Source organism: Notothenia coriiceps, unplaced genomic scaffold, assembly GCF_000735185.1.
Source record: "Notothenia coriiceps isolate Sejong01 unplaced genomic scaffold, NC01 NC01_scaffold00026421, whole genome shotgun sequence".
NCBI classification, from domain to species: domain Eukaryota; kingdom Metazoa; phylum Chordata; class Actinopteri; order Perciformes; family Nototheniidae; genus Notothenia; species Notothenia coriiceps.
The window spans coordinates 1,334,081-1,352,341 of NW_011359122.1; the positions used below are offsets into that span (position 1 = coordinate 1,334,081).

General features: G+C 45.3%; 1 protein-coding gene across 4 annotated transcripts in view; it reads left to right on the plus strand.

Annotated features, from left to right (window-relative positions):
• Positions 1-17,875, plus strand: part of rarga (retinoic acid receptor gamma a) — a 35,102-nt gene extending 17,227 nt beyond the window's left edge. Inside the window, exons 2-9 of one of the 4 annotated variants that reach the window (XM_010784465.1) lie at positions 1-158; positions 13,038-13,186; positions 13,578-13,719; positions 14,677-14,864; positions 15,287-15,463; positions 15,737-15,941; positions 16,114-16,272; positions 16,433-17,875. The exon at positions 1-158 is cut by the window's left edge and continues 1 nt beyond it. In XM_010784465.1, coding sequence (XP_010782767.1) covers positions 14-158; positions 13,038-13,186; positions 13,578-13,719; positions 14,677-14,864; positions 15,287-15,463; positions 15,737-15,941; positions 16,114-16,272; positions 16,433-16,788 — 1,521 coding nt within the window. In that variant the 5' untranslated portion in view covers positions 1-13 and the 3' untranslated portion in view covers positions 16,789-17,875. The remainder of the gene's footprint in view (positions 159-13,037; positions 13,187-13,577; positions 13,720-14,676; positions 14,865-15,286; positions 15,464-15,736; positions 15,942-16,113; positions 16,273-16,432) is intronic. The other 3 variants (XM_010784466.1, XM_010784463.1, XM_010784464.1) reach the window with 3 other exon arrangements.
• The last annotated feature ends 386 nt before the right edge of the window (positions 17,876-18,261 follow it).

Genomic DNA, 18,261 nt, shown 5'->3' on the forward strand with positions numbered 1-18,261 from the left:
GGGGGGGGGTGCCATGTTTGACTGTATGGAGGCTCTGGGAATGGGCCCCCGTCAGCTCTATGATGTCACCAGCCGCGGTGCATGCATGCTGCGGAAGGCAAGCCCCTTCTTTGCCGGGCTGGACCCCTTCGCCTGGACGGGCAGTGCCAGTGTTCAGTGTAAGTGGCATCCTGTTTGGATTTCTTGTATGACACCGTCACGTCTTTCTTTCTCTGTCTTTCCCTCTCTCTTTCTCTCTCACACACACACACACACACACACACACACACACACACACACACACACACACACACACACACACACACACACACACACGCACTCTTCCTCTCTCTGCCTTATTGCTGGCTTGCTTACCCCTCAGGGCTCAACCAAGGGGGCTGCTGTCAGGGGCTACAGAGCAGCACAGGAAAAGACTGGGACAGACAGTCTCCTCTCCTCCTCAAGCCCCCCCCGCAACACACACACACACACACACACACACACACACACACACACACACACACACACACACACACACACACACACACACACACACACACACACACACACACACACACACACACACACAGCCCAAAGCCAGTTTGAGCTGCTCAGCCATCTGAAAGAAACTCTGCTATGATATGATATGCACTGTGTGTGTGTGTGTGTTTGTGTACTTGTATGTATGTGTGTGTGTGTGTGTGTGTGTGTGTGTGTGTGTGTGTGTGTGTGTGTGTGTCCATGTTTGACTTCTGGGTTTAAGCATATGGAGTCAAGTTTCAATGACAATGTGAAGCCACCTGAGGTTTGACCTTGCCAGGTGCTGTATACTAAAAACAAAACTATGAGTGTACCCAGATGAAAGAGTAAAAGAGTTATGTGTGTGTGACAGGAAGAGAAAACACTGACGTTTTGAATACACTAACAGGTTTGGCTCATCTTTTCATCTTTGACACTTCAAAGTTTGGTTTCCTATTCATTTCTCACAAAAAGTTATCGGCAAATATTTCCTGTTGAAAGTTTTGTTCAGCCTGCCGCAGTCCTCATAGGCCAGAGAATTGTTTATGCTTCTGGATACAAGATGGATAATGATATTCCTCTGGAGCCATGAATTAATAAGTAGATGAATTATTTAAAGTATAAATGAATAAATTAGAAATGTAGTCTAAATAAGCAGAGGGATATTCTAGCAAGCTTTTCCTTCTCCAGCTTTCTCTGTCAGACTCTCATTTTCCCTGGCTCTGCTTCCGCCTCTGACTTTAGACAAGTCTCTGAATCTAACAACAGGCCTGTCTCCGGACAGACAAAACTGGGGTCCATTTCCATACACTTACAGGGGGCCGCAACCGTTGTGAGAGAGCGTGTGAGAGTAGAAAAGGAGTGGGGGTGTGTATGCATGGTATGGTGGGAGAAGTGTGGAGAGAGTCAAGCCAGAGATGACAGTGGAAAAACAATCAAGAACACAAGAAGAGATAGAGCAGTGGGAATAACAGCACGACTGTGTTGTTGTTTTTGGAAAGAATTTTGTTCTGAATTCTTTGTTTGGTATTTTCCTGTTTATTCGTCATCCTGCTTTTTGTTCCTTTTCGCTGCCTCTTGGGGGGAGTCATCTGTCTTCATTAATCGTGAAGACACCAGCGTTTCAGTGGCTGTCATGCACACTGGCTGAGCTTTAATGAAGACAGATGCCCTGTCATTGGAGGCCGAGGCCAGGGGGGACTCCAGCCTGCTCGGCCTGCTCTGTTAGCTAGGGAAGCCCTGATGATAACAAGATGAGATTTGTTTATTTAATCAATCACACTTCTATGGCCTCTCCTTTTAGCCCATTCACACACATTTTGAAAATTAGGCCTCCAGATTCCAGAAAAACATTTTCCATTGGCTCTTTGTTTCAGAAAATCAAAGAGCTAAAAAAAAGTCCAGAGAAGCTGCCCCGAGGGTATGGGAGCTGAGACTAACAGAGCAGAGCAAAGTGGAGGTTGGTGTGGTGTACTGTTTCTAGCCCTCTGTGCGCAATAACCTTTGTAAACAAGGCAGCCCTATCCCCACATGAGGAGCCATAATGCCTCTCTTTGCAGAAGCAGTTGCCCCTCATTGTCCTCATCAATGAGGCTGATGAATTGATGTTTGAGTCTGATATCTCATTAAGCCGCCCCAGCTGCACAACAGAGGGACCTGTCTCGCTTCTAAAGACGCGCTAACACAAGCATGCACTCTGCACACCAAAATAACCACAGGGTTAATAAATAGTCACCTGGCTCTGGCATGATACTCAACAATGAATTACTGTGGTCAAGCTACGCCTTTTAATGTCTGAAACAATAGTTCAATAGTGTGGGAAAATGTGTGTTGGAGGGGAATTCCGTGAAAGCATGAATGTTTGTAAAATAAATCAAAACAGACACTATTTCTTAAGAGATGTGTGGAAAATGTGTGTGTCCCTAAATCTTCCACCAAATGAGTACATCCTATTGTCATGGCAGTAAATCTCCTGTGGTGATAAGTGTCACTGTTGTTGGCCATTAGCCCGGGACAGTCAGAGGACTTGAAAGTGTGTGGTCAGTTTTCCTGTTTTTTTGTTCACCAGTGGGAGACCTCAATGTCAGAGGTTAGTGAGAGGCTACGGCCTGGCCAATGTCAGATCTACACCATGTGTGGCGGCCTTGTCAGCTTGCTGAAAAGGAGACCCTTTCAACCAGCTTTGCTTGTGTAATGCCCTTAAGTGCCTTATACCACGGAGCTGGTACTACATCTGAGCTGCCCTGCGCGTAAGGATAATGGACACTGATTTAGTCATACGTCAATGAGAACTGAATTAGTCAACTGCCAGGGAAGCCATTTCAGAGAGCCTATGCAGACCGATCCCCCCTCTGTCAATGTTCATTTACGTAGAAGAATGAGGCAATTACGCTTAGCAGTTCTCCAGGGTCAGAAGAAGGAGAAGTGTGTTTTTCTCACCAAAATACACTCTTATTTTCAATCTCTTTGATCACTGTTTGGATATTAATTGTGATGTTGCAAGTGATACATACAAGAGGGTTACATCATACTGAGAGATTGCTAGAGAGATCAATCACTTGGCAATCACCCACACACACACACACACACACACACACACACACACACACACACACACACACACACACACACACACACACACACACACACACACACACACACACACACACACACACACACACACACACACACACACACGCACGCCTCTTTGTTTTCCCTTAATGTGCTGTTCAAATGTGAATTGAGGGGCTAATTGAAAATGGGAGTATATCTCGGCAGCAAAGGCAGAGAAGTAAGAGCTTCCTGTGACCGCTGGCACATTCTGGCCCCCGATCATTTTCTCTCTGATGGAAGTCCGCAGTTATTTCATTATAATTACAAAAGATTCAATTAAAAGATTAGAATGCCTGAGGGGGCAGGACTGGGAATAGATAGTGGTATCTTATGTAGTGTGTGTGTGTGTGTGTGTGTGTGTGTGTGTGTGTGTGTGTGTGTGTGTGTGTGTGTGTGTAAATATGAAGGAGACTTATAGCACCACGGTTGCAGTTCTAATGAGGACTTGTCAGTGCTGTTATATATACATAAACCTTGTTGATCCTTTCAAGATAATGTCAAATGAATGTGCTGAAGTTAAAAGGCTTAAGTAGTCAGCTGGTCCAAGGTCAGTGAGTCGTAATTGATACGACTGAGGGAAGGGCCTTCACTTGTCTCTGAAAACAATTATGCCAATGCAACTAAATGAGCTGTTTGAAAATATGAGAATAACCTTTTCTGTTCTCTTATTCCAAACTGTACTCTCTAGGAATGTGTATGCATACATGTGTATGTGAAAGCTGATATGTATGAATCTTGTCATTTATTTTATTTACATTTATTTACCCAGATAAAATCAGGTTACATACATAAAATAAATTACAAAACAATGCACATCTGTAGAGAATAAAACGTGTGTTTGTTTGTGTCTGTGTATACTTTATATCTTAATAATTTAGTTTGCAGTAACTCAGGCAGCATCTTCTTTACAGGAATATAACAATTAGGTATAATATTTACTACTGATAATACAAATTGGCAATGAGGACAGGTGTAGTTATTCATACTTGAATTCTGAATATGACTGAAAATGAAATGAAAATGAAGTTAATTCTAACCATATAATAGTTGTAAGATATTTACCTTATTATATTACATTATACCTTGGAAAACATTTTCATTGCATGGAGCCATTTTCACTACAGGGACGAGTTGTGCTGCAGTATCACACCTCCCTGCTAACAGATCTGTCTCAGCTCTGCAGTTAGAGCCAAGCCCATTAATAGGCAGTGCCGCCTATAAATAAACAATTTGAATCCCTGCAGTTGCTTAAAGTTATTTCCACAAGCCCCCTTTTCATGCGTGGTTTTGCTTGTACATAAATATGAGCATGTCAACCTGCGCTTGCGAGTGTGGAGTCTGTATGTGAATTCCTATATGTCAATGTATGTAGTGTTTGCGTGCCTGTTTGGCTGGCGTTGGGCACCCAGACTGCTGTGTCAAATCCAGAGACAGACAATGTGCCAGGCTAGATTCCACAGGCCTGTGTTGGAATCCAGCTCTGCTCTAATAGCAGTTTATAGCCCCTCAGCAGCGTCAGTCACACCACTGTAAATAAAACTCACCTAACACCATGTGGCGGCTGAATCTGTCACCTCAGACTTTCTGTCGATTTTTGAGATTTGTTGTAGGTATTTCACAAGAGTGCTTACGCATAACAAGATGAACCATTTGTTTCATAAGCAGTGTATAAAAATGGAATTTCGTAAGTCCTTTCACAATAGTTCTCTGGTGACAGGGGTATTGTGGCTGCCCGCCCTAACACCCATGTCTGACTGCTACTATTGTAATTGTTTACTGAGAACAGTTCAGCACATTTTCCCTTATGCAAAGGCGTGGGCTTTTGGCAGGTAGTGTATTTATGTGTGCGCACCTTGGCGTTTGTGTGTGCGTGTTGTACTCGTGCATGCACCTGTGAGAGTTTATTCCACTGGTGAGCACGCAATGTACGATTGCCCATGTGTGTTTGTGTATCGTATATATAGGAGTGTGTGTATGTCAGCTCAGGGCCATGTGTGAGTTGAGTGTGAAGATAGCAGTTCTGGTACCACCATGTTATTGACTGACGGCTTGGCTCGAGGGTTGCTAGGGGCTGACTGTTATGAGAAGCGGAGGGCTCGGACAGGCAAGCCGGGACTAGAAACCCAGACGAGCCCGACTGTCCTCCCTGTGTGTATGTGTGAATGGGCTCTGTTTACGCAGCCGACAGTGTTTGGCAGGGAGTGGTGGGCGGCTGGTGAAGTGCAGCTATTATCTGGGCTCAGGGGTGGAGAGTGATGGAAGAGAAGTTGTCCGAGGGAGGGGGAGGGGGGCGGACTCCCGCTGGTGTTGTTTTCACTTGGACATTAGTCAAATTCTGCCAATGTGCATGTGTGCAACTGCCATGTCCACTCTTCCTGAAATATGTGCATCAGTTCATTTGTATATACTTCTGTTAATCCATTTGTTGGTGTGTATATTTTGTGATCACTGAAAGGGAACAGGTGCAATGTTAGACAGTTTTAAAAGGGAAAACATAAATGTCCATGAAGAACTTCACAGAGGCCCCTGTGTGCACGTGTGTCTGTGCTTGTGTGTGTCGCTGTGTTTACTCACTGAGCATGTTTACACGCGCACATAAAACCAGGTTATTGGAAAATCAGGTTAAGACAGGAAACAGGAGAAGTTGTTCACATCTTGAAAACCTTACATACAGCTGGTCAGTTATCAGATTTCAATCTAACCTATGGCCATATTTTTGAACCAAGACTCGGACCACACTTTCTCATTTTACTGTGCACCTTTGGAAACTGACTTCTTTATACTGCTTTCTGTTTTCAGCCAGATGTTGTATGTATGTCGGATAAAGGAATAAACAGCTGCAGTAATTACCTTTCTTTTATTCCATAGCTTTGCAATCACAGCGATACTTTCCTGATGCTGACCCTTTGCTGTGGGCACCCTGTTACAAACCTATGTGAACATGGCTATGAAATCAGTTTTCCCTTCACTAGAAATGAAGGAAATTAAATCATTTTTTTGTAAACGAAAGTAAATCAGGTTACTTCAGAAAACTCACAATCACCAGGTTACTGAAGTGTGTGTAAACACCCACTTTTTCTCCCTTACACGCGACACACACAGTATGCATGAAACCAAAGCTCTTTTCTCATTAGCAGATAGTATGTCCCTGTCTTTACCGTAGCATGTCCTGTGATTGAATGAGAGTCAGCTGTAGTCCTCCTGTCAGTAGGCTTGGATTTATCAGCTCCTTCCCCACTGTTGGAGCACCTCACATTTGCCAGAAAAAACTGAGAGAGAACCAGCCAGCAAGCCAGACAGCCAGTTAAGACAGGAAGCAATCCGGCTGAGGAGTTGGGGGCCGCTAGGGATGATTTATGCCTTGTTTTGGAATGCTGAATGAGTTCAGGGTGCACTTCTGCTTTGGGCTGAATGGGCATTGCTTACTCTCTAAGTGATTTGTATCCTCTAAGAGGTTATAGTATAAATGTAAAAATATGAAGTCAATATGACACATTGCTTAGTATATATAAATATATATAAATGGAACTTCCACCACATCACGAGACCGACAGAGAAGCAAATGAATCATTCTAGGCCCCTAATCTACATTTATTGTCAGTACCCAGCCTCCTAGAAGCAGAGTTGGGCAACCTGTTAGTTGTCGGTTGCCAGGCAAAAGTGAAAAACTCTGATATGCATCATTGCTCTATGAAACACTAAAAGCAGAAGTTTCTCAGCGCTGGTATGACTGTGAGTTTGTGCCAGTTTAGGGGAATTTGTACCTGTTGAAGGGAGTGTGCCAGTGTTGCAGTGTTATACATATCACCACATCCTTTCGCAATGATATCTTTCAGTTCTCAGGAAGCCACACTCATTTTCTTTGTTGAGCCATCCTGCTCTGTCTCTCACAGTGCTGCCTTTGAAGTCAAAATATAAAGGAAAATTGTTGCTGTAAATTCAAAATAGTTGCATTGTAACGTTAGACAGACGGCTAGGCCAAGGAATACAGCAAAGGGAAACACGTAGTGTAGTGTGTGCAGATGCTTGTGCGTTTACATATTGAGTGGGAATTAACTGTGTGCTACTACTTGTGGGTGTGCTTGTTCCTTCCAATAAGAGGTTTGCTTTTTTACGCTCTGGTCTGCGGTGCTTCCCCAATGAGCTGGAGTGAATACTACTGTTGTTGTTTACGTTATCCTCCTTTCCCCTCACTTCCTCTGACAGAGTAAGGCTCCAGCTGGGGCTGGGCTACTTCTACTTTTGTAGGTTTCTATTGTTGTGGGGAGGAAGCAATAGCAATTGAACGAGCGCTAGTGGCCTTGCCAGAGACAGGTGAGAGCTAGGGCTACAGATGGTGAGAGGAAGTGTGGGAGGAGGAGAAACAACCTGAGGATCAAAGGACTCAGGGTTTGCCTCGATGACTCTTCTCTCCTCACCTCGGCTGTCTGCCTGCCTCCACTCTCTGTCTGATTCCTCGCCTGCCCGTGAGTTGTTCTGTCTTCCTGACATGATCAATGGCCCAGGCCCTCGCCAGATTGCCAGGTTTTGGGTTCATTCTGCAGTCAGCGGAGGAGAGCTGTGTTTCTCTCTGTCTTCTGGTGGGCAGATGAAGAGTCAGCTGGAGCTCACCACAGGGATGAGGGGGCACATTTATTCCACAGATCTGCACTTGACTGTCAGATTTGGCACTAGCCATAAAAGGGCCACCATTTAAAATCTCTTCATTGAAAGTATGTTTCCTTTAACTTCCCCTTTCTGTTTAAAACCTCCTTCCTCAGGTTTCTTCCAAGGACATTTGAAGGAAACCTTTTTTTTGTCGGGTTCATGGGGGACAGGCAGCGTGGTGGGCAAGTTTGTGTGTTTGAAGCCAACTTGTGTGTGTCTTGACAGGGTTGTGTGGTGCAGGAAAAGGGGGGTGCTTGCTGCCAAATGTTAGCTTGGCCGACTCCATCAAGAAAATATCAAAAGGCCCTTTATGAGGTGCTGTAAAGAAGAAAGGGTGTTTTGAGAATGCCACCAGACTGCAAGGGTAATTCCACTTTTTAAAATGTGCCCTGAGGATACAGGCTTATCCCACCTGCTGCCTTTCCTGCTCTGCTCTGTTTGTACGCTTTCTCCGGGGGGGAACTACAGATGAAGAAGTGCGAAGTGTGTGTTGGCAAGAGTCTGTGCGACATGTCACGTTGTGTCACCCTCAAAAGTTCATAGTTTCCTTCATTAGAACTCGTGGCATCTATGAACACATGCCAAAATGTTTTACTCAACATATCCCTCAGGTCTGGGATCATATGTTTGCATCATGTGCGTTCACATGTGTCCATCTCTCTCTGTGTTTCATGGCTTTCTGCTGGTTCTGACAGAAAGGTGTCAATTCCTGGAGGTGTGTGTGTGTGTGTGTGTGTGTGTGTGTGTGTGTGTGTGTGTGTGTGTGTGTGTGTGTGTGTGTGTGTGTGTGTGTGTGTGTCTGGTTTCTCACTACTCCTGTGTTTTCACCGCTCAAACCTGAGCAATCTCCTGGTCGGCGGCCAAGTTTTATCATAGACCTTGTTTTAAAGGCAGCTTAGCGGGGCCTCTTTACAGGCGTGTGAGTGAATGTGTGTGTGTCTGTAGGAGCCCAGGTAATGAGCTTTCTGACAGCTGTTGAAAGGCGTTGCTACTGCTCAGCACCTTTTAATGAAAGCATCCCCCCTCCTTGTAAACACACACACACACACACACACACACACACACACACACACACACACACACACACACACACACACACATTCCTCCCTCCTCCCAGCTTTCGACTTCCCCGCCATATAAACCATTTCTTTCTCCGTAGTAGGCAGGTTACATTGTGAGTGCTTGTGTAACTCAGCACAATGGGGACTTGATAGACCTCCCACCTAAAAGCAGGTGACTCAACTGTGTGCAACAGTGCTTGAACAGAGCAGCAGTATCACTCGTCCTGTGGGGAATTACAGCACGTAAGAAAGGTGAAGTAACGAGGGACTTCGAGAAGTGGCCACAAAAGCAGTGACGGAGATCCTCCGGAAAGACTGGTACTGACAAGAGGAAGGAAACGAGCGTGTTGTGTGGGACCTTGTAGCAGAAGCCTCAGAGGAAGACGTGGGCAGAGAAACAGAGAAGGAGAGTGAAACATGCTGGCACTACTGTCAAGGGTGTGGTACTTTCTTTTCCTCTTTCATGAAACCCAGTTCTTCACAGAAAGCTTTCGGTGTGTTGCTGGTCACTCAGTCAGCTCCCTGTAGTGCTGCAGCCTCTGCCACGGGGTAGAGGGCCAAAGGCACCCCCCCAAGGCCCCTCCTAGTGTGCCAGCAAGTCTTCCAGCCCACTGTTCACCATCCTTTCTCAATCTGCTCCCCTTCTGCCCCTGCTTTCTGCCCAGTGCCCACCCCTCTTTTCACAGTGAGGCCTACTGTGTGCCCCTCTCTCACACACTGCCTCCAAGTCTCACACACTCTTTTACTGCTCAGTGCATTTGACAAGAACACGCAAGCTTTACAGGCTGTTTAATGAAGGTAGAGACGCAGACAAAGGCCCCACATGCCCCTGCTTGCAGTTTAACATGAACAGGAAAAAAAATACGCACACAAACGCAGACAAGAAGATATTTTAATGGGGAACAGTAAGGCTCAATATACAAACTACTATGAACAGTCCTGAATTTGCAAATCAAATCGAGGCTTCAGAGAGTGGCCAAGCGGCACTGGCTGGAGTTACACACCCAACATGAACACAGAAGTGTCTCAGCCTTACGTACTGTATTGAACACACTCTGTCCTCACACAGCCTGTGCATTCACTGCCACATGTTAAGACTAGACTTCTAGAACAGTGTCCTTCTGAAGATTCAATCACACTCGAGTCACGTAGACAAATTCTGCAGGCCTATTGTGAAAGAATACTTGTTACCCTGCCAGAATGTCATATGCTGCTCAGTTAAAAGGAGTGTGTTGCAACACAAAACACGAGCCACATAGTCACGGCCTTTACTCACATACGTTAGGAACACTCCCTTTTCCAGTTGAGTGAACAACAGGCAGCTTTAGTGTTTTATTTGTATAATCTCTTCCTATTCGCTCTTTTTCTCTCCTATTGTACTGTATCTGTTGAACCTAAAGGGACGTCAATTGGCCCAGTTGACCTGACCTAGAATTAAATGTAATTGACCTAGTTGAAGTCACCTTCAGCTAAACAGCTATTTCTGTCATGTGCAGTAACATTTCAGATCTAATGAGGTTGTGGAGAATAATGTACTGCACATCCCACTCACGCTGAAGCACTTTAGTGTAATGTAGGGGAGGGCAGATTGTTATGTGAGTGTGTTTGCTAGTTTGTAGCCATTGAATAGTATCCGTGTGTATATGACCGGGGGATTAGGCCTGGTCAGTGCAGCTGGGCCACTTGTGCACAGAGAGCATTGAGAGAAGGGGATTAGGGAGTAAACTGATACTGGACAGGAAACGAACAGTGGCTACTGGTAACCCAACTATCCCTCCTTGTTGCCTCTCTTCTCCTTTTCTCCTCCCCCAACAACAGCAGCCACCCACCTATCCCACTCCTCTCCTCTCATCTGTCTGTCATCGGCTCACAGGCCTTGGCCGGCGGATTGTCATGCAAATGGTGCCCCAGGCCTCGGAGCACTGATAAGGAGGGCCTCTCATTTCACAGGGCTTTGTTTTCTAAACAGTGATGAGCTGAGTTGAGGAGACGAGGGAAAGGGGCTGCCTGAATGGACCCTCTCACTCTGGCGCCCTGGGGTGCGAGGGATTTGGATGGAGCGGGCTGAAAGAGGCGAGGTCTGGGAGGCGGGTACAGGAGTCATGTTCTCTGGCAGGAACCAGGTTCAACGTGTTGATGGAGCCTGATGTATTTTCTCTCTCACCGCTGTCCGAGTTTTCTTCGGGATGGCCATTCTCTCTTTGGCGAGCTTTCTTCCTCCATTTAGACGGTGTCAGTCAGTGTTCGTTACTTGACGCCACATATGGTTTGTCCTTTTCTAAGGGGTTGTCAGCGCTTGCTCTGGAGCCTCATTTGCCGTTGTTATTATTGCATAAACACAGAGGTTCATGGCACGTTCAGAGGGTTTCTGCTCTCTCACTGACCCTGCTGCTTTGTTACATTCTGGCCAGGAAGATATGAGAACTGCTGTAGAAACATTCAGCGGGTGTAAACTTCAGGTTTCAGATTGATTTGCACATTTGGCTTTGAGATCGCTCCTAAAAAACTAATGGAAAACATCTTTGCCTCCAGCAAAGTTAGGCTTTCAAAGCAGGAATTTGAATGTGGATTCTGAATAGTTAAATATAAAAAATGCATATGAAAAACAGATGTTTGAGCAGCAGGCAACAAATGAAAAATGCCGTAGCTGGGCAGTCGCAGCAGTTGTAGAAGGAAATGGCAGTAATGGTCATCTTGGTCTTGAACAAGACTTGCCCTCAAGAGCAACTGTATCCCCCCCCCCTTTCCCCCTCTGCCCCTTCTCTGTTTTTTTTATCAAATTCCTCTTTTTATGCCCCCTATTTTTTCTTCTTCTTCTTTTTGAAGTCTCCCCTCTCTTGTAAAAAGCCAAGCTGGTGGTTTTTGCCTCAGCCTTGGGTGTGAGAGAGGGGAGGAGGAGGGGTGTAGGTTAAGTTTAGGCTAGCCCTCTGTGCTTTCCATTGAAGGTGCTGGGGGGAGGTGGGGGTAGTAAAAGTTAGAATTTTAGAGCCTCCCTGTTTTTTATTTTATGATTGGCTTTTTTTTACGGGCTGGGAGCTACAGCTGGTGGTGTGAATAGCTGCCCAAGGTGACCGAGTCCCAATAAAGTGTAGGCCAGCCGGGCTGGGGCCTCCAGTCCAGCCATGAGACCGCCTTTATAGGCCGCCTTACGAGCATAGGCCTCTATTAAAACCTGGCAGGGCTGCACTGAGGAATTTAGGGCCAGGAAACAAGAGAAAAATAGGGTTTGTGTGTCAGGGGGTGCTGGGATGCAGAGTTGGGGGTTGAAGTTTGAGGGTAACTAAGGGTGAAAGTTGAAAGAGGTGCTGTTGGGTAAGTGGATGTTCAAGTGTGCAGCGTATGGATTCCATACTTCCCTCGAGCAACATGTGTGTCTGTGAGCTTTTGCAGGCTAGCATGTGTGACCAGGGGTCTGGTCCTATGTGTGTGCTGCAGCTTATGTTTCTCAGGGGAAGTATGGAATCCATACAGCACACTTAAATGTCCAAAAGAGCCTGTTTGTGTTCCTGTTAGGAATAAAGTGAAGTTTAATGTACCATAGCAAGCATGTGACTCAAGTTTGCGCTGACATCACAGTTCCAGTTTGATAGGTAGAAGGAGGGCTTTGCACGCATGTGTGTTTGACATTTGTCTACTGTGCGTGCAAGATGTCATCATGAGCTGCCGTCAGTCTGTGGAATGAGGAAGAGCCAGCTTGGACTCTTGGCTGCAGCTCATTCTGTAACCCGGCCTTATCAGACAAGCTGTCAATCAGGAGCTGCTGCTGTAAAAATCAGTTTTGTCTCTGCTGTCAGGCAGTCATACCTCCTTTGTTTGTCTGTGTTCACACAAAACAATAATCTAACCAAACAGTTACCTAAATGCTGCTCCTGGTAATTGCTGCCTTCAAGCAGAAACAGTTGTGAGTTGTTCATACTCTATTCACTGCGTATGTAATCAGTTCTGTCCCACAGAGAGAAAAGCTAAAGAAATCTAAATCCACCTCCAGGCAAACTGAACACAACCAATACTCACCATTTCCTGCTGGCCTCACAACTCAAATGGAAGAATCAAATGCTGTCAGCTGTCATGTCCTGTTTGAATACAGTTGAAAAGCCTCGATTACCCGCATCTGCTACATGTTTTGACATTTGACATTTCTTACTAGCCGTAGGACAATCATTTGTGACAAATCATGTGCTCATGTGCTCCGCTGTCTTTTTTCTTCTTCTCCAACAGCGGTGGAGACCCAGAGCACCAGCTCAGAGGAGATGTTACCCAGTTCTCCATCTCCACCTCCCCCACCTCGTGTCTACAAGCCCTGCTTTGTGTGCCAGGACAAGTCCTCGGGGTACCACTACGGGGTCAGCTCCTGTGAGGGCTGCAAGGTGAGAAGAACCTGCCATAGCATTTTGAGCTCTGCGTTGTCTGAATTCATATCATATATTTGGGGGGAAATGCTGGGTTTCAATAACTTTTAGTTACCTGCCTTTTCATTAAGGTGAGAATAAAGGAGCCTAATAGGCAAGCTACTTCTACAACATGGGTTAGATTGTAGTATGAAACATGGAATCAATAAAGTGAACAGGTCTAATCATAATAACGCAAAGAGTTCAAATGTTATGCTTTTTTCTCTTCTTGATTCAAGCTTGTAAAAAAAGAGGAAAGAAGATTGATTATGAAAGACAAACTAAAAGTCACATCCTACATTTGATGACTTGACTAAAACATGCTTTCTTTGCCCTCTCCCCTTTTGTGTCTCTCTTCCTGGTACTTCAGGGTTTCTTTCGCCGCAGTATCCAGAAGAACATGGTGTACACCTGCCACCGAGACAAGAACTGTCAGATTAACAAGGTCACTCGCAACCGCTGCCAGTACTGCAGGCTGCAGAAGTGCTTTGAGGTCGGCATGTCCAAGGAAGGTGAGCCCTCCAACACTGGAGTGACCCACTTCCAAAACATGGATATTTACTCACACAAACAATCACAAGGCAGCCTTCAAATATTTCAGACATAGATAAAGACATAGTATAATATACCAGAATGCCTTGGAGACATTGGCAAACAGTTACAAACATACCACCAAAGTATGCATGTGCCCTGGGTCACACAGGGTGAACTTATAGATTTATTAATGTTCAGCGACAGAGACTCTGGGAAACTATGCAGCAGAGAGACGCGAGCAGATGATGAGCCTACCAGGGGTGGTGATCCGGGCGAGGCTGGGCACTGTACCAATCATATGACTAATCACTTTACGAAATAATGTTTCACCACATTACCTCGCCCCTCCGGCCAGCACAGACACTGCTTTCATTGATAGAGACAACCAAGCACAAAACAAGATTTGGGGTTAAGACAAAACTAATGGCGCCAGGATTCATGCAGTGGGTTTAATCCAACACCCACTTTGTGACCTCTTTACTTTGACCTTGTGTGTGTAAGTGGCAGTTTCTTGCCCTTCACAGAGCCCATGGGACATCTATGTGGGTGTAATGTTTGTGTGGGATGTGTGTTAAGACCGGGATCACATTGTGCCTCTGCTATTACTGGATATCCTGAGAGGAAGGAAAGTATGGGAGGAGGAGGGAGAGGAGGGAGCGAATGGAAGACTGGCTCATGTGCACCGGTCAAGTGGATAGAGAGATGGACAAGGAAGAGAACGGGTGATAAGAAAGAGATTGCTAGTGTCCGTCCCATGCTAAAGGAAATATGTTAATACTGTTAAGAGCAAACCTCCGCTGTTTCCGTGTCCTGGTTTCCACTAGCGGGCACAATGTCCTTGACAGTGATGAAAGACACAGAGCATGAGTGCTGTGGATGTTTTTTCATGTGATCACAGATAGAGAAGAGGAACTTTCTGTAACTGATCTGTGTAGCATCTTGTTTTTCTTTTTTTAAAGCGGTGCGTAATGACAGAAACAAGAAGAAGAAGGATGTGAAGGAGGAGTTGGTGCTTCCAGAGAGCTATGAGCTAAGCGGAGAGCTAGAGGAGTTGGTCAATAAAGTCAGCAAAGCTCACCAAGAAACCTTCCCGTCACTTATCCAATTGGGCAAATACCACACCGTAAGTTACACACACACACACACACACACACACACACACACACACACACACACACACACACACACACACACACACACACACACACACACACACACACACACACACACACACACACACACACACACACACACACACAATGTGGCAACATTCTTCATGCTATGCCGTCACTAAGGTCTCCCAGATTGCATGCAAAGACGTACATTTACCGTAGCTTTCCCAACATAGTGGTGGTTTAACTAATTCAGTTCCCCATTAAGCCATCTGTGTGGCCTCTGAATGATTGATGTATCATGTAAATGGCTTTTTTTCTCCTTGATTGATGTAAAATGTAAATGTGTTGTGGGGCTCGGACACGCTCATCCTTGATGCAAACAGGATTGCACACCACCTTTGTACCAACAAACTGTTCTGTGTGTGTTCAGAACTCTAGCTCAGACACCCGTGTCCAGCTGGATCTGGGTTTATGGGACAAGTTCAGTGAGCTCTCCACCAAATGCATCATCAAGATTGTGGAATTCGCCAAACGTCTGCCGGGTTTCACCACCCTCACCATCGCTGACCAGATCACTCTACTGAAGTCGGCCTGCCTGGAAATATTGGTGAGGAGCTATGGTCTTTGTTTTTCCCTTTTGTCCTCTTCACTTCTTACAAATGAACGTACTTGACACATGAGGTAATACTGGCCTCTGGTGGTGAAAACGGGTAGTGCATAATTTAAAACTAAGCCTCCTTATTCTGTGCTGTGTTATATTAGTTATATAACTCAAGTACATGTGTTTATCTACTGAAGATATTTGTAGATAACCTTAAATCAACATTATGTCATGTTTTGCTAAATGCTTACATTGTTTTCCCTTTTTTTTTGCTCACAGATGTTGAGAATCTGCACACGCTACACCCCAGAACAGGACACTATGACCTTCTCAGATGGCCTGACTCTGAACCGGACCCAGATGCACAACGCTGGCTTCGGACCTCTCACAGACCTGGTGTTTGCCTTCGCTGGCCAGCTTCTACCCCTGGAGATGGACGACACAGAAACCGGCCTCCTCAGCGCCATCTGCCTCATCTGTGGAGGTACTGCAGCATTCACATACACAGTGGAAATATCAATAAAGAGGAAGTGGTTTTAGTAAATCTGTGTTTCAACATTCATGATTTGTGATTTTGTAAAAATGTTGAATTACATTTTTTTTTACTAAAATGTACTTTTCTGATAAATATATATATTTGTTGCCCTCTTGGTTAGACCGTATGGATCTAGAGGAGCCGCAGAAAGTAGATAAGCTGCAAGAGCCTCTACTTGAAGCTCTGAAGATCTACGCCCGGCGCCGTCGCCCCAACAAACTCCACATGTTCCCCCGCATGCTGATGAAGATCACCGACCTCAGGGGCATCAGCACCAAGGGTAAGTTTAAAGAGTTATTCCTAGAAAGATTTAAGGAATCAAACGTAATCATACCACATTCAATCTTTTGGTGTTTCTTTTGTATCCTCTTTGTATCAGGGGAGCATTGTTTTAAAGACAAGATACTTATTATCTACCATCGCCATGCTCTTTGTTTCAGGTGCAGAGAGAGCCATCACTCTGAAGATGGAGATCCCAGGGCCAATGCCTCCTCTGATCAGGGAGATGCTGGAGAACCCAGAGGCTTTTGAAGACCAAACAGAGGGCAAAGAGAGCCCGCCCCCCCCTCCTCCGCCACCACCACCTCCACCGCCCGCCCAGGTGAAGCAGGAGGTCGAGGATGAGGACGACAGCTGGGCCACAGAGAACGGCAGCGAGCCATCGCCGGAGGAGGAAGACGAAGACAATGATGACGATGAAGATCGAGACAGGGGCTCGGACAGTGATGGGGAGCCCTGGGGGGTTCTGGATGCCATCGATGGGGCGAGGAAAGGCCTTGTTGGGAGGGCGCAGTGAACCAAGCATTTCATACATATACACATGCACATACAGGTTAAAACACAAACATACATAGAGACATACAACACGACCTCACCTACTCTCCACCTCAACAAAATGCTGGCCCTCCCCCTGTCTCTCCTTACTGCACATTACTGTGTCCTCCTCAGCGGAGCACAGCAGAGCCTTATGTGTATAGACACTTCTAACTCAGGCCTCATGGTCCATGACAACTGAACTACAGAACATAAAGGAAAGGAGAGATGACAGTAAACCATATGAACTCCTGGACGAGAGGGAAGTTAACGTGACAATAAGAACAGAATCTCTTTGAGAAAGCTTAACGCCGTTTTTTTTCCACTATTGTTGTTTGTAACTGAATAGGGGAACGGCCAAACCAGAACTGAGCAGTTGATTCCAATGGATTACAACAAGCACATTTCTCAAAAGACAACAAGAGTACAGGGCAAAACCAAATCGAGTATGCTAACCTTTGTTTTTGTGGTTATTGCTTTTGAATATTGTTTTCAGTTTTACTTTTCTTATTTGTTTCAATTTATGAATAAGTCCATACATATCTATATACCATTATATTTTTGCCTTTGTTTGTTATTCGGTTTTTTATATATGAATCCTTTTAGACATTGTTTTCTTTGAAGAGCTTTCCTGAGAAGATATTCTTAAGGAAAGAAGGGTAATCTGAACTGGCTGGGTCTTCCTCATCAGCCACATATGTTTAGCTGGGGCTTTTGGGGGCACTATGGCTCAATGTGGATGTCAATGATAATCAACCCAGAGGACTATTGTTAATTTGCAGTGACTTAATCAGTTTCTGTTATCAGGGAATTGGCATTATTATATTAAGCTCTCATTGTAGCCGATTTGTGCTGTCAATGCTGAAATAATTTTGTGCCAAAGTTAGGAAAAGTCATCTTTGGAGCATGAGTTTGAGTACTGGCAGGGACACCAGCCTTGATCCAGCAATCCTCACAGCAGCGCGCTCATTCAAACATGCCCTAACACACCCTGATATCACACACACACACACACACACACACACACACACACACACACACACACACACACACACACACACACACACACACACACACACACACACACACACACACACACACACACACACACACACACACACACACACACACACACTCCGTTGGCTCTACCCTCAGCTGTAGCAGATGCGCTGACCTGGCATCATCAGAGGTTTACATTAGACCGTATATGTAGCACTTTTGTGAGCCTCAATTCAATGAAAGGCACATCCTGTCCACTGAGAGTGAACTGTCTGTGAGCTTACAATATTTCCATTAGCATGTCCAAACTGATGACAACATCAACACACAGAATACAATCAAACTTAGAGCACTCCCCGATGATGTCAATAGAAGAATGCACACTTACAGCACGGAGAAAAAAACATCCAGTAGCAACATCATGCATCAACACAACGATCAAAAACATATGCAAGAC